General features: G+C 31.8%; 2 protein-coding genes across 2 annotated transcripts; both read right to left on the bottom strand.

Moving 5' to 3' along the window:
* Positions 1-300: 300 nt before the first annotated feature.
* On the bottom strand, positions 301-840 carry LOC133302527 (uncharacterized). The gene is made up of 2 exons (XM_061502323.1): positions 826-840; positions 301-741 (listed from the first exon to the last, which is right to left on the bottom strand). Exons 1-2 carry the CDS (start codon positions 838-840, stop codon positions 301-303), a joined length of 456 nt encoding a protein of 151 aa, XP_061358307.1.
* A 3,824-nt stretch (positions 841-4,664) lies between these two features.
* On the bottom strand, positions 4,665-10,784 carry LOC133302509 (nucleoside-triphosphatase-like). The gene is made up of 9 exons (XM_061502300.1): positions 10,489-10,784; positions 10,256-10,384; positions 9,655-9,711; positions 9,456-9,548; positions 6,313-6,518; positions 5,806-5,897; positions 5,337-5,551; positions 5,017-5,206; positions 4,665-4,897 (listed from the first exon to the last, which is right to left on the bottom strand). The coding sequence occupies exons 1-9, from the start codon at positions 10,747-10,749 to the stop codon at positions 4,755-4,757; spliced, it is 1,386 nt and encodes a 461-aa protein (XP_061358284.1). The 5' UTR covers positions 10,750-10,784; the 3' UTR covers positions 4,665-4,754.
* Between the last annotated feature and the right edge of the window lie 1,617 nt (positions 10,785-12,401).

Below are 12,401 nucleotides of genomic sequence, written 5' to 3'. Positions count from 1 at the left end.
GCTGGATCTGGGATATGGTGGAGGATGGAGAGCTCAAACTTATCAAAGTGCACACTCGACCTATCGAAGTGTAAGCTCTCGAACTTATCTGTCCCAATTCAAGATTTTCACTAATCCTACCCTTTAATTCACATTTTAACTGTAATTAAGTATTTTAGAATTACGATGTGTTATATTCATCCCTCCTTTTTGAAATTTTGTCCGCAAAATTAATTCATACATGTCCGCTAACTCAAGATACAGCTGGAGAATCTTGTCCTCCCGCTCCCTAGCAGGCTCCTCAGGTGTACGTATTTTCCACTAAATCTTTGACATTGGAATAATCTTGCTTCTCAGCCTCTTTTCATTGCGGTCAAGCACCTCAATAAGACCTATAGGAGTCTTCAGGTTCTCCCGAATTTCAATACCATCCGATATCACCACATGTGATTCATCTGGAACATAACGCCGCAACTGTGATACATGGAAAACATCGTGTAGATTCGACAATTGTGGAGGTAAGGCAAGCTGATAGGCAACTAATCTCACTTTTTTCATAATCTGATACTGTCTAATAAATCGAGGACTCAGCTTCCTTACTCCCAATGTACGGCCAATACCCGTGATCGGAGATAACCGCACAAATACATGGTCTCCTTCTTTGAATTCCAGCAGTCTGTGTTTATTATCACAATAACTTTTCTGCGGATTCTGTGCCTGTCTAAGTTTCTCTCTGAACATTTCAATCTGCACTGTAGTGTCCTGCACAAGATCCAGACTAAATCTTTCTTTATCACCTACCTCAGTACAACAAGTAGGAGTACGACATCTCCATCCATACAATACCTCATACGGTGCCATGCCTAGACTGGAGTGAAAACTGTTATTATACGAGAAATTCACCAATGACAAGTATATGTCACAAGCAGTACCTTGCTCCAGTGTGCAAGCTCTCAGCATATCCTCAAGTGTTAGTAAAAAAATTTGAAGATTGTTGTGAAGATGCCAAATTATTGCTGAAGCGGACACATTGAAGTCGGAAGGGAGAGATTTGTTGGGCTTCCTCCTTAATGCTAAGCCCAAAGCCCATGAGGGTCTAAGAAAGCCTAAAACCCTAAACCTCTTCCTTCCCCTATAAATACATTAGTTGTGGGATAGAGGTATGTTAGAGAAAGAAAAGAAAAAGATACTTGTGAGATTTGAAGGTTTTGAGTGAAAAGTTCAAAGCTTTGATTTTGAGAGCACCTTTAGGGAGAAGCTTGAGTGTTATACCTCTTTAGGCAAGTTTGAGAGAAAATCACCATTGTATGTGAGGTTTGAGTAGGGTTAGCAAAACGGACCAACCCGGCTCGACCCGCATGCAACCCGAAAAAAATGAGCCGGGTTAGGGTTGGCTAAAAAAAAAATGAGTCAGAAAATCCAACCTAACCCCACCCGAGTCGGGTTAGGGTTAAGATTGGCTCAAAAATATGGCTCTTAGGTTGGCTTGAAAAAGTATATCGCGAGTTGGCTCGCGGGTTGGCTCGGAAATTGCTCGCGGGTTTGCTCATTTTCAGCCTATTTAAATAAACATGTAGTATTAATGCACCAGCTATGTGGCTTCCATCAGCTTAAACAAAGGGTTACAAAATGAGAAATAAAAGCAAAATATTCTAGTTTCGAATTTTCTTCACAATAAATTTGCATCAACATCAAGAAACAATCAGAACCACTAGTTACCAAGTCTGTATGATATTTGAATCAAACAGAGCCAGCACAACCTAACAATATAGAAATGACAGGGATGTGAGAAGATTAGGGACTTAGGTTTAGAGAAGGAAGAAAGACGATGGCAGCATGTGAGTTTTGTCCATTTTTGTATATTATATTTTGTATATTTTTATATAAAAAAATAAAAACTCAACCCGTGAGCTGGCTCGTTTGACCCGCGGGTTAACTCGTTTTTTTCCGAGATAGGTCGGGTCGGGTTGATAGCTCATTTTTGCCAACCCTACCTGACTTATTTTTAGTGGGTTACGATCCAACCGACGAGTTGGCTCATTTTTGCCAACCCTAGGTTTGAGTGTACCACCATTATTAGTGATACTTGATCCTTTGTAACCCTTTATTTTCATAGTGGAAGTTTGATTCTGGATTAGTATCCTTTGGATTTTTACTTCTTCTCACTGAAGAAGGCTTTTTCACGTTAAAATCTGATTGTGTTCTTCTCTTTATCTCTCCTCTATGTTTTTCGATTTTTTGATGCGCTGGGCGACCTGGTTATTCAACCGACCTTTTATTGTAGAGCCGAGCTCCTAGCTCGACGTTTGACTTCCACAAAGGCTCTCTAATGATTTTAGGGGAAAGTTATATTTACAAATATTTTATTTACAAACTCTTCCAAACTATAGAGTATTACCGACCAGACATAGTGTAGTTTGTAAGTTTGTAAAAAAAAAGTTTGTCAACATAACCCTATCCATGATTTTATATTATATTTCTGACTTTTAGAGGCACATTTTTTTTATTCTAAATTATCCTGATTTAATTCTAGCAGAAATTGAGGACGATGATTCGGTGAAGATTGAATTCGTGAGTCGTGACCCCGTGGTTACTTTAGCTCGTGAGTCATGACCCTGTGGTTACTTTAGCTTTAATGTCATATAATGAACCGGCTAACCCAACGGTTTAAATTTTTAAGTAAAGGATTTTTAATAATTTTATATTATATCTCTTTAACAAGTAACTTCTTTTAATATATTCCTCTGTATCTCTTTATTTTTCACCGGAACATTGAAATTCTTGAACATAAAGAAGCATAATTTTTATTTTTATTTTCGGGCAAAACACACAACAGACATGGGCATAATTAATTGATACATAAGAATCTATACTTTTTATTTGTACTAGATTTTCCCTCTATTTGACCGGAGGATTTCTAAAGAAAAGAAATATAACAAAATTAAAATCAACTCGATGTGTATGAATATATTTTTTGGACAGTTTGTAAAATAGAAAAAATGAAATTTCTTCAAATATCGATGTATACGATATTATTTTGTTACGGCAATAAATCGATGCAATAAATCAATTTTATTAATTAAAGTCTCTTATTATTTAGATTACAAAAAAAAAGTCTCTTATTATTTTGACAGGTTTAACTCGATTCATAATATGGTTGGAACTGTTCTACCAACCAAACTTTTTAAAGTTACAAAGTCAGGTTGATTATTGCTAGGACTCTTTTTGCTCGGGGTATTGACTATTTGGTCAATTTTTTTCAGTAATCTATGATGTAACCTTCAAACTTTGATTTTATCACTTCTTTTCAGTAGCTGGTATAGCCGCTTTTAGCGCTAATTGCCTAGAATTGCAGTTTTATATTAACGTATCAAACGTGAAAAAATACTTGAAAATTTAATTCATTTTGATTGTACTATGAAACGAATCAATGAGAGACTAGCTCTTCTGTACATAAATAGGCTTTTGATCCTTGCTTCTTTTCTTCCAACTTTTCTCCTCATTTTGTTCCTATGGTTGTTTTTAACTTCCCAACCAAAACATTGTAACGAGATCCTTTGGTGGCTTCTCTTCATCTTTGTTAAGCATGTGTATTATCCTCACATGGATCTACATTCTTCAAAATGCCTGAGGATAATCTTCATGCCTAATGCGGATGGGAGAGCTTCAATCACTTGCCTCTCCTCTTCTCTACTCCCTCTTTCTTTGTTCCTTCTTACTTTTTTATGTGCTTTTCTCTTTGTTTTTTTGCTCTGTTTTCTCCCTTTCTGCTCCGATTATTCGTCTGGCTGTTTGATTTTTCTTCTTTTCTCCTTATGTACTTTTTTTCTTCTGCTCTGTCTTCTTTTAGTTTTTTCATTTTCTTTTGTCTTGAAAGATACGGTAAAGTATTTTGTAGAGCAGAGCCGCAAAATGGGGTTTTGTATTGTAACTAAAGAATAGCAATAGCACGTTAAAAAAAGAATAGCAATAGAAGTTAACAGTGTATAGATACCCTGATTTCCTTTTATCTGTTTCTGTCTCCTCTTTGCTCCCTTCTCTCTCTCTATATATAATTCTTACTTAACCTCTACCGAAGGGCTAAAGGAAAAATACAATTATTAGATTTTTTTTTAAGCTAATCCAATCTTAATTACCTCTTTGAGGCGGGTTGACTCTTTCTAATATCTAACAAGTTTTGATTATTTGAATCGGATATAGGACTAATCCGGAGTGCGAGACAAGTCAGAGATAAAGATATTTAAATCCCTCCCAAAGATGACATGTTAGGATCGAACCAAAACCCTTTCCTTTTATGCAATAATTAGATTTGACATTGCATATTTATGCGAAAAATCTTAAAGCAATGATTTTGTGATTACAGCTATACTCACTTAGTCTATTTTTAATCTACTGGGTCATTTAAATTCCCAATAATTTTGGCTCAAACCCCCAACATTCCACTCACAACTTCCAAGTATGTGTATGAATCAGATTTGAATCCTCTCACGTGGAAAAACGGTCATGTGATTATGTTATTTGATCACAACCACTCATTGATAATGGAATAAAAAAGAGAAAAGTGTATGATTGTTAAACGAGTGATTATGATCATATAACATGATTACATGACCATTTTTCCACGTGAGAAGATCCAAATCCATACGAATCACAATTCCAACTATGAATTCCAAAAAGAGGGGAGAAAAAGGCAGTAAATGGAAGGAAATTCAGGAATCATGAAAGAAACGATTCTTATTCAAGAGTCCATACAAAAAACGGCTCTTCATGTTAGCCTAAATGAAGTACACTAATTTGTCAAATTTAGGTAACGATGATACGGCTTCTATGGCGGTGCCTAAGGGCCATGCTGCTCCCACAAGAGAATTTTGATACTCAATTTGCGTCACCAATGTAATCTCCTTCCAGGGATCTAAGCCTGCCAACAAATGGAATTGCAATTAGTTCATTAACAAGATATAATTACGTTGGGAAAAAAGTATGTTTATCAACTCTATATAAATATAGCTCTATTCCAATGTTAATAAGAAAACCTACCAAATCCATCAACAAGCAATGTATGTTGGTATGTAAGATCTAGACATATATAAGGCAAGTTCCTATCCTCAAGAAGAGGAAAAGTGGATTTAACGTCTTTTAGTGTCGTCTTACAAGCTAGCTCTGCTGCAGTCTTGAAATCCACAGGACGAACTTTGGCGTTGGGTGCGTTTGAGTCAATAAAACCAGCCTATGAACAAACAATGTGATTAGAATGGCAGTGTAGTAGCGTTAGAAGAAAAAAAAAATTAATGAGTTTTAGACTTTTGGTACTTCTTAGTTCTTACAACATTAAATAAATTGAATAAAATAAAGGATACCTGCTTAGCCATATCATAGAAAAATGAGGCAACCCAAAAGTTAGTTTGTCCTTTTCCCCCTCCACCGTTCCATATCCCACCGAAGGTGCAATTCTTATGCGTACATGTCTCATTAACATTGAGAGACTTAAGAACTAATTGTTTGCATTTACTAAAGCTTGAGCCGGAAGGAAGAGCTGAAGCATTGTAGTCCACTCCGTTATATGTGTAATTCCCTAATTAGAAGAATAAAAAACTGGATCATATGCTAATTAAGATGAAAACATATATAAAGAATTCCAAACACATGGATATTAGAATCAGTTTTTAATATATATATATATATATATATATAGGGGTCATCTTATTCTTTCTACGATGTAATAGTAAGATGACCTCTATATATGTGTATTATTTGAGGGTGGGAGGTAAGAGAACTTAGCATCAAAACAAAATCACGTGTGTGCAGAAAAAGAGAAGCAACATTTACCATTAAAGCCAGCTAAAATACAAGGACTGTTGGAATCAGCAGTGATGTTCAAAACCCCGGCACGAGCTGCTAGTTGACCAAAGCCCAAGTAACTGAAAGCAATATATTACAATGTATTAGACGATATGTTTTTTTGGGTGGGTCAGTGGTTCTTCTCAAAATAGAAAAAGGAAAGGGATTGAGAGAGAAAAAAAAAAGAGAGGGATAAAAATGGAATAAATTTTTTCATTTATAAAAAAGGGACCGGGGAATAAGTGATGGATTTGAATCATAATAAATTTTTCTGTATTAGACATGACACATGGTATTATACTCAATGTAAAATTTTGTTTGATATTACTTCTGTTGATATTGTCCATCAAAAACAATTTTGAGATTTCTATTTTATATATAATTCATATATGACTTATTGTGGCTCTAATTACAATTACAGTGCTCAGAGAAAACTACTATATAGACGATTATATATCACAAAAACATACATAATAAAGTGAGAAGGAAATGAACCTGTGAACATAGAGATAATATTTCTTTCCGCTGACGAACGTCTGCGTTATGTATGGATCCGTTCCATCTGGAGCATTTGGAGCCTTTTCAGCATCTTTCTCTGAGAGTGCATAAGCCATTTGAACAGATCCACCACCAAGATCAACTACTGCTGCTGTCTTTGAATATGGCTTTCCCAATTTTCCCAATAGATAGTTAATAGCCACCTATGAAAATAATAAGCAAGGTAAGACTAACTTATACTATATTTATTCACGTTAATGTAGCTTTTTATCACTTTTTTTTTACCATTCTTTGGAGTTTGGGTATTACGAACTTTGATCAACAGAAGAATGCCAATAATAAAATTCAAATTAAGTTTCGTTGCCAACAACACTAGATGACTGAATTTATTTTATTTTTTGGTACAAGATGACTGAATTTATTTGTGTCCAATAAAAAATAGCTTCAGGAAAAATATATATGATGAAATGCTCTATATGTTGAACATACTTGGTGGTCTTTGTTGGTACTATATTTTATTTAACTCATGAATGACTTGTCCAACAAAAATGTCATCGTTGGCTTAGTGATTATAAAATTTCGGTTTATAACAATCTAGCTATGCTTGGTTTAAAAGAAGACGTCAAAAATATAACAAAGAATTTATAAAACTTCTAAAATTTACTTTTGATTCACTGCAACTCTGCAAGCATGACTTATTTATTTATTGACTATGCATACAAATTTTTTACATTATCATAAAATATAAGTCAACGAGGCTAACTCAAATAATGACAGAGGACTAAACCAAATAAAATTTCAATCCATATAGACCCACTGCAGATCGCGCCATCATTTATATATCTTATAATAATATAGGATAAATATTAGGGAAACAAAGAAGTATTAAACATAAATGTGATTTCAAGATAAAAATAACGTAAAACAAAGTTATAAAATTTGTTTTAATTTATTTGACTTAAATACATTTTTCAAATAATGTAATTTTAATTTCTCTTAAATAATATTTTAAATTTTAAGTAATTCTTAAAAACTCTATTTTTTGAGATAATTTTAAAATATTTTTCATTTAATCTTAGCACTGAATTTTATTTTAATTTTAATTGATAAAGGATAAAATTTAGTTAAAATAATAAAAATTATATTCATAGAATCCCAACTAGTCTAAGTAGTATTATTATCAATTAAAATAAATTTAAAAATTAAAGACAAGTTTAAATTTTGAAAATAATTATTCATAAAGTAATATGTTTTTGTAAAAAAAATTATTTTAATTTAATTCAAAAATATATTTTTAAAATGATAAATAAAATTTTAACTTTTAAGAGAATTTTTTAATAAATAAATAATTTATATGATAATTTTATTTTTTTGAGTAAACAAAAAGGCACAGCCCAGACAAAGAACAAAAGGAGAAAAAAAACTAACCGAAGGGAAACAATATGTTCCCTCCTAGCAAACGCAAGATCTGCTACATAAAGTAAACTAATCCCCCGTGGAGGAGTTTCAAAGAAGACATGATCACTAATATCAAGTGTATTCAGCAAATAATTGGTCATCCAATCAGCGCACATATTACCTTCCCTGAAAATATGTTGTAGATGTACCTCCTAATTTTTATTTAACCATGTCCGTATACGAGATATAAGACCAATCTCATGGACTGCTACACCACTCTTGTAATAGCATTGTAAATAGCATTGTAATTTTAAATGATAATAATATAGAAATAAAATTTAAATTTTTTTAAAATTTATATGTATAAGATTAAAGGGATATAAGTTATTAGGAAGAAGGTAATTGGCAGGGATATTAAATTATAAATGACAATGGACCGGAATAATAGTTAAAAAGCACATGGGATATTAAATGATATACTTATCTAATTGGCAGGGATTTAAGTGATAAGAATGTAATTAATTATACAATATGAACTGGTTGGAATTATTAGGAAGAGAATTATGAGAAGCAAAAAGTAATGGGGCAGAAATAATTGCTAAAACAAGTGGCCAGTATACGGAATCATGAGTCCATCCTAATTAGTAGCTTGTGTAGGCCAAAAATTATAAGTCTGACGTGAGTAAGGGTGTAAATAAGCTGAGCTAGGCTGACTTTGACTTAAATATGTTAGGCCTATGTAAAAAATATTGGGTATAACCTGACCTATTAGCCTGTGTATACCCCAAATTATAAGTCTGGTCTGACTTATATTTAAAAAATAAAAGCCTTGGCCTAAGCCTATTAGCTTGTTTAAGTCCATTAAACATTCAACAATTAAAAGAAGGGTTTGTTTTTTCTGATGTTACTTTAGATAACTTTATCTAATGTTCATCAAAACGACGTCGTTTTGGGACGGAAATCATGGAATTTTTGTAATTTTAATTTATTTTAGGGTTATAATAGTCTTTATCACTCTAATTTTATAATTTTTCAACCCAAAAACGACGTCGTTTCGATGAACATTAGATAAAGTTATCTAAAGTAACATCGGAAACTTTTTCCCCTAAATGCAGAAACTTATCTACAGTAACCGCATAAATATTTTTCTGTTAAAAGAATAACTAAAATAATATTACTTTATTATTCAAAATTATTAAAATGATTATTTTATTTAAAATTAATAATATCATATAGGTCGGTCTGTAGGCTTATAGGCTCAACATGTACAAAATAGCCTATGACCTATTTTCTGAATATGATTTTTTAAAAGTCTAGACATGTTCTATTTTACTATTTGTAACAGGCCAAGTCTGGCCTAATATAGGATAGACCGTAGGCCCCTGTAAACCGGCCTAACCATTTAGACTCCTAATCCTAATACATATTATTTAAACAAAAATGCAACAATATTTATTTTAAAACATAAATTATATAATATATGTGATATTTGTTGAACAAATTAAGAAATGTAGTATTTTTAAAATTTAAACACTATATTTTATCCGAAAAAACTTAAATACTAAATAGGCCTATTTTTATTATGATGCTAGGTTTTTTTTTAATGTTTTTTTAAATGTTTATAATAAAATATATGTGATACTCGTTCGTTTAGTGCAGCCTTTTTTTTCCAAACAAATTTAATTATTTTAGAAGATAAATCCACAGGGGCAGCATAGGATAAACTCGAATGACATTCGTACCCACATATATGCTCCTTCTTGGCTTCCACCCAACACTGAAACTGCATCGGATTCAACTTTAAATGTGCTGTTCTTCTCGAACATATCCCTAACCTTCAATATATGAAAGTGAAAGCTATGAAATGTTAAAATCATGGGTATATAGCTTCTAAAGCAGTGAACTTAACTAACATCATATGCTTTAACAATATCTATTTACCGCTTCCAAGATCTTTTCAGCAGCATCCCCTTCCAATAACCTCAAACCTGCAGTTGCCTGCATTACCATTGCAATTTATATAAAGATGCAAATTTTCCATTACCAAAAAAGCAAAAAAATTAAGAAACAAAATCTTCAAAGGCCAGCATAAGAATGAATTTTGTAGGTATATATAGAGTTGAATGTTTCTACATAAAAGTCCACGACACCCATATCATATTAGGTAGGATCCTGTGTCAAATTTCATCGAGAGTGATTAAATCAAAAGAGATCAACGACTTTGATTTGTAAACATGTGACAGCGTTGATTTTTCTTGATCTAATGACTCTCAGATGAGGTGTCAAATTTCAAATTTGACACTAATGTCAAAGGATCCTTCCTCATATAAGGATCTATTAATCTCATGCTCATGCAACAGAGACAAGATAGTAGGATCCACCATTTATAAAAAAAACAAAAAAGAATAAATAATATGAACCTCACTGCTTTGTTTATGTTGCATGAGATAATTATTATTATTATATATATATATATATATATATATATATATATATATATATATTTTCAAATTCCAAAACTACTACTGATAGAAATACACACTCCAAGTTGAAGGGGCGTCCTGGGCTGCAACTCTTCAGGAACAACACTTTCTGCTTCCTCTAAAAGGGGAACAAGAGATTGTGCTGCCTCTTGTGGATTCTTTTCGTATGCACTCAAACCTGGTTCAGTCTACAATACAAAACAACAAGACCAAGACTAATTAAAGAGAATGTTTTATGAAGCAGTTGAAGACCAAAGCCATAAAATTAAACATGTCTTGTGTCAGTTATCACCGCAACAAAAAGTTCAAGATCTTCCCCAATACGGAGGAGATCTAAGCGCTGGTTGAAACGGAAGACATGTACACGGCTTCCTGTACTTCCAGCATCGAAGACTACTGCATAGGATTCATTGATGGCTTCCTGATTGGGAAAACTGTTGGACATTTTACGATTGGTGAAAAGGTAGTTCCCATTCCCATGATACAGGGAGGAAGAGCTTGCAGTTGCAAGCATAAAAGAGAGTAGAAGCGTGACGTGGATTAGATAACGCATGTTATAAGTTGTGGTCAGGAATACTGCTTGTTGCCCCTCTTGAAGTATGATGTTCTAAACCACTTGTAATGTATATTTATATAGAAAATGTTTTTATCATGTTGGATAAGATAATTTGTCTTATGCAACACACAAAAATATAGATACAACTTTTTTTTCTCTTTTTTTTTTATTAGTGAGTTCTATTCATTTTTTATGTGTTGCATGAGATAAATACGAGAAAAACATTTCACATTTATATATATAACACCAAATGTAGACTGTTTATGTAATGCACTATTAATGCAGTATGTAGAGTAGGGGCCACACATGTTTCAATTCCATAGGCACGCAAAAGCGTGCACAAATGTGCCTCAATAATTGCGATCATATTAGTTTATGATAAAAATATTTTTACAAGTTAATGCAAATAAGTTATTTAAATTTATTTTTAAAGTAATATCATTTTGATTTTAAGATATTAAAAAATTTAATTATAAAGACTATTATAGTTCTGAAATAAGTTAAAATTATAAAATATCTAGTTTTCATCTCAAAATAATATCATTTTGGATTCAATGCAGATAATTTATTTATGTTAAGTCCCAAAAAAAACGAACCCTTAATTTATTAACAGAGTAGCTAAATTTAATAAGATTTGATTCTTTTACTGTTTTAGTGAGCAAGCTAAAAAACAAAAAACGAATATTTTCTGTAGTTAAATTTAACCATAGATGATGATGGGAATTTAAGCATCAATAAAGTAGTATTCCACTCACTTATTGTAATTTGACACTTACCAAATTAATAATAGTGTCAAGCTCAAATTGTTTACTGAATATGGCTAATTTAACATATTTCTTTCATTGGATTAAATGGTGAATAATAGACGTACCTACTTATATGTGCAATATTGAAAAACCGTGAAGATTGAACTTATGATCAGTTATTTGTTAGCTCTAATATTATATTAAATAATCATCTTGTATATGTCACTTTAATAATTTTATGAGATAAGATATTTTATTTATCTTTTTTTCATGTCTACTCTATCTACTTTTCTCCAACATTATTATATTACAATCTCAACTGATATTTATCATTTTTCTATTATTTTGAAATTGTGATATAATAATAAAGAGAAATAGACAGAATAAACATAAAAGAAACAGATATAATATCTATCCATAATTTTATATTAATTTTTTGTTTAAAAATTGGGAATAATAATATTTTATTGCCGGAGATGGTTCTTCTTTCCTCCAACACTTCAAAAATCACGCCAACATTTTTTTTTAAAAATAGTGGGCCAAGGAGATTGTCTCAGATAAAACATCTCCAGTATATTATTTGAAATATGTTTTGAAAAACAGTTTTATTATTTTCAGAACTAAAAGATAAAAAAAAACTGTTGGATAAGGTTTATTTTGTTAAAAAGTTTTAAAAATTGTAAATGTTTTATATTTTTAAATCAAATTTAGATAATATATGTGAGATGTTTTTGTTTTGTGTTTCGACTTTTAATTTTTAAAATTAACGAAACATAGAAAATATTTATTTTATTAACTATTTCACAAAATTATTTTAATAAAAAAATAAAAACACAATCAAACAGACAAATGTTAGAGAAACAAGAAGCGAGGTCATATGCGCATATACCTTTTTTTATTTAA

Source organism: Gastrolobium bilobum, unplaced genomic scaffold, assembly GCF_033153095.1.
Source record: "Gastrolobium bilobum isolate Gb01-03AN ecotype WA unplaced genomic scaffold, APGP_CSIRO_Gbil_v1 utg6994, whole genome shotgun sequence".
In the NCBI taxonomy this organism is placed as follows: Eukaryota; Viridiplantae; Streptophyta; class Magnoliopsida; order Fabales; family Fabaceae; genus Gastrolobium; species Gastrolobium bilobum.
This window is presented reverse-complemented; position numbering and strand designations above follow the sequence as displayed.

What these genes read in the sequence shown, in the direction of transcription:
- LOC133302509 (XM_061502300.1), bottom strand. Translation starts at nt 10,749, where the DNA reads ATGCGTTATCTAATCCACGTCACGCTTCTACTCTCTTTTATGCTTGCA. An exon ending in CTGAAAAGATCTTGGAAGCG is followed by an intron (nt 9,549 to 9,654) that starts GTAAATAGATAT and finishes CATATATTGAAG; the next exon opens with GTTAGGGATATGTTCGAGAA. An exon ending in TATTTTAGCTGGCTTTAATG is followed by an intron (nt 5,552 to 5,805) that starts GTAAATGTTGCT and finishes TCTTCTAATTAG; the next exon opens with GGAATTACACATATAACGGA.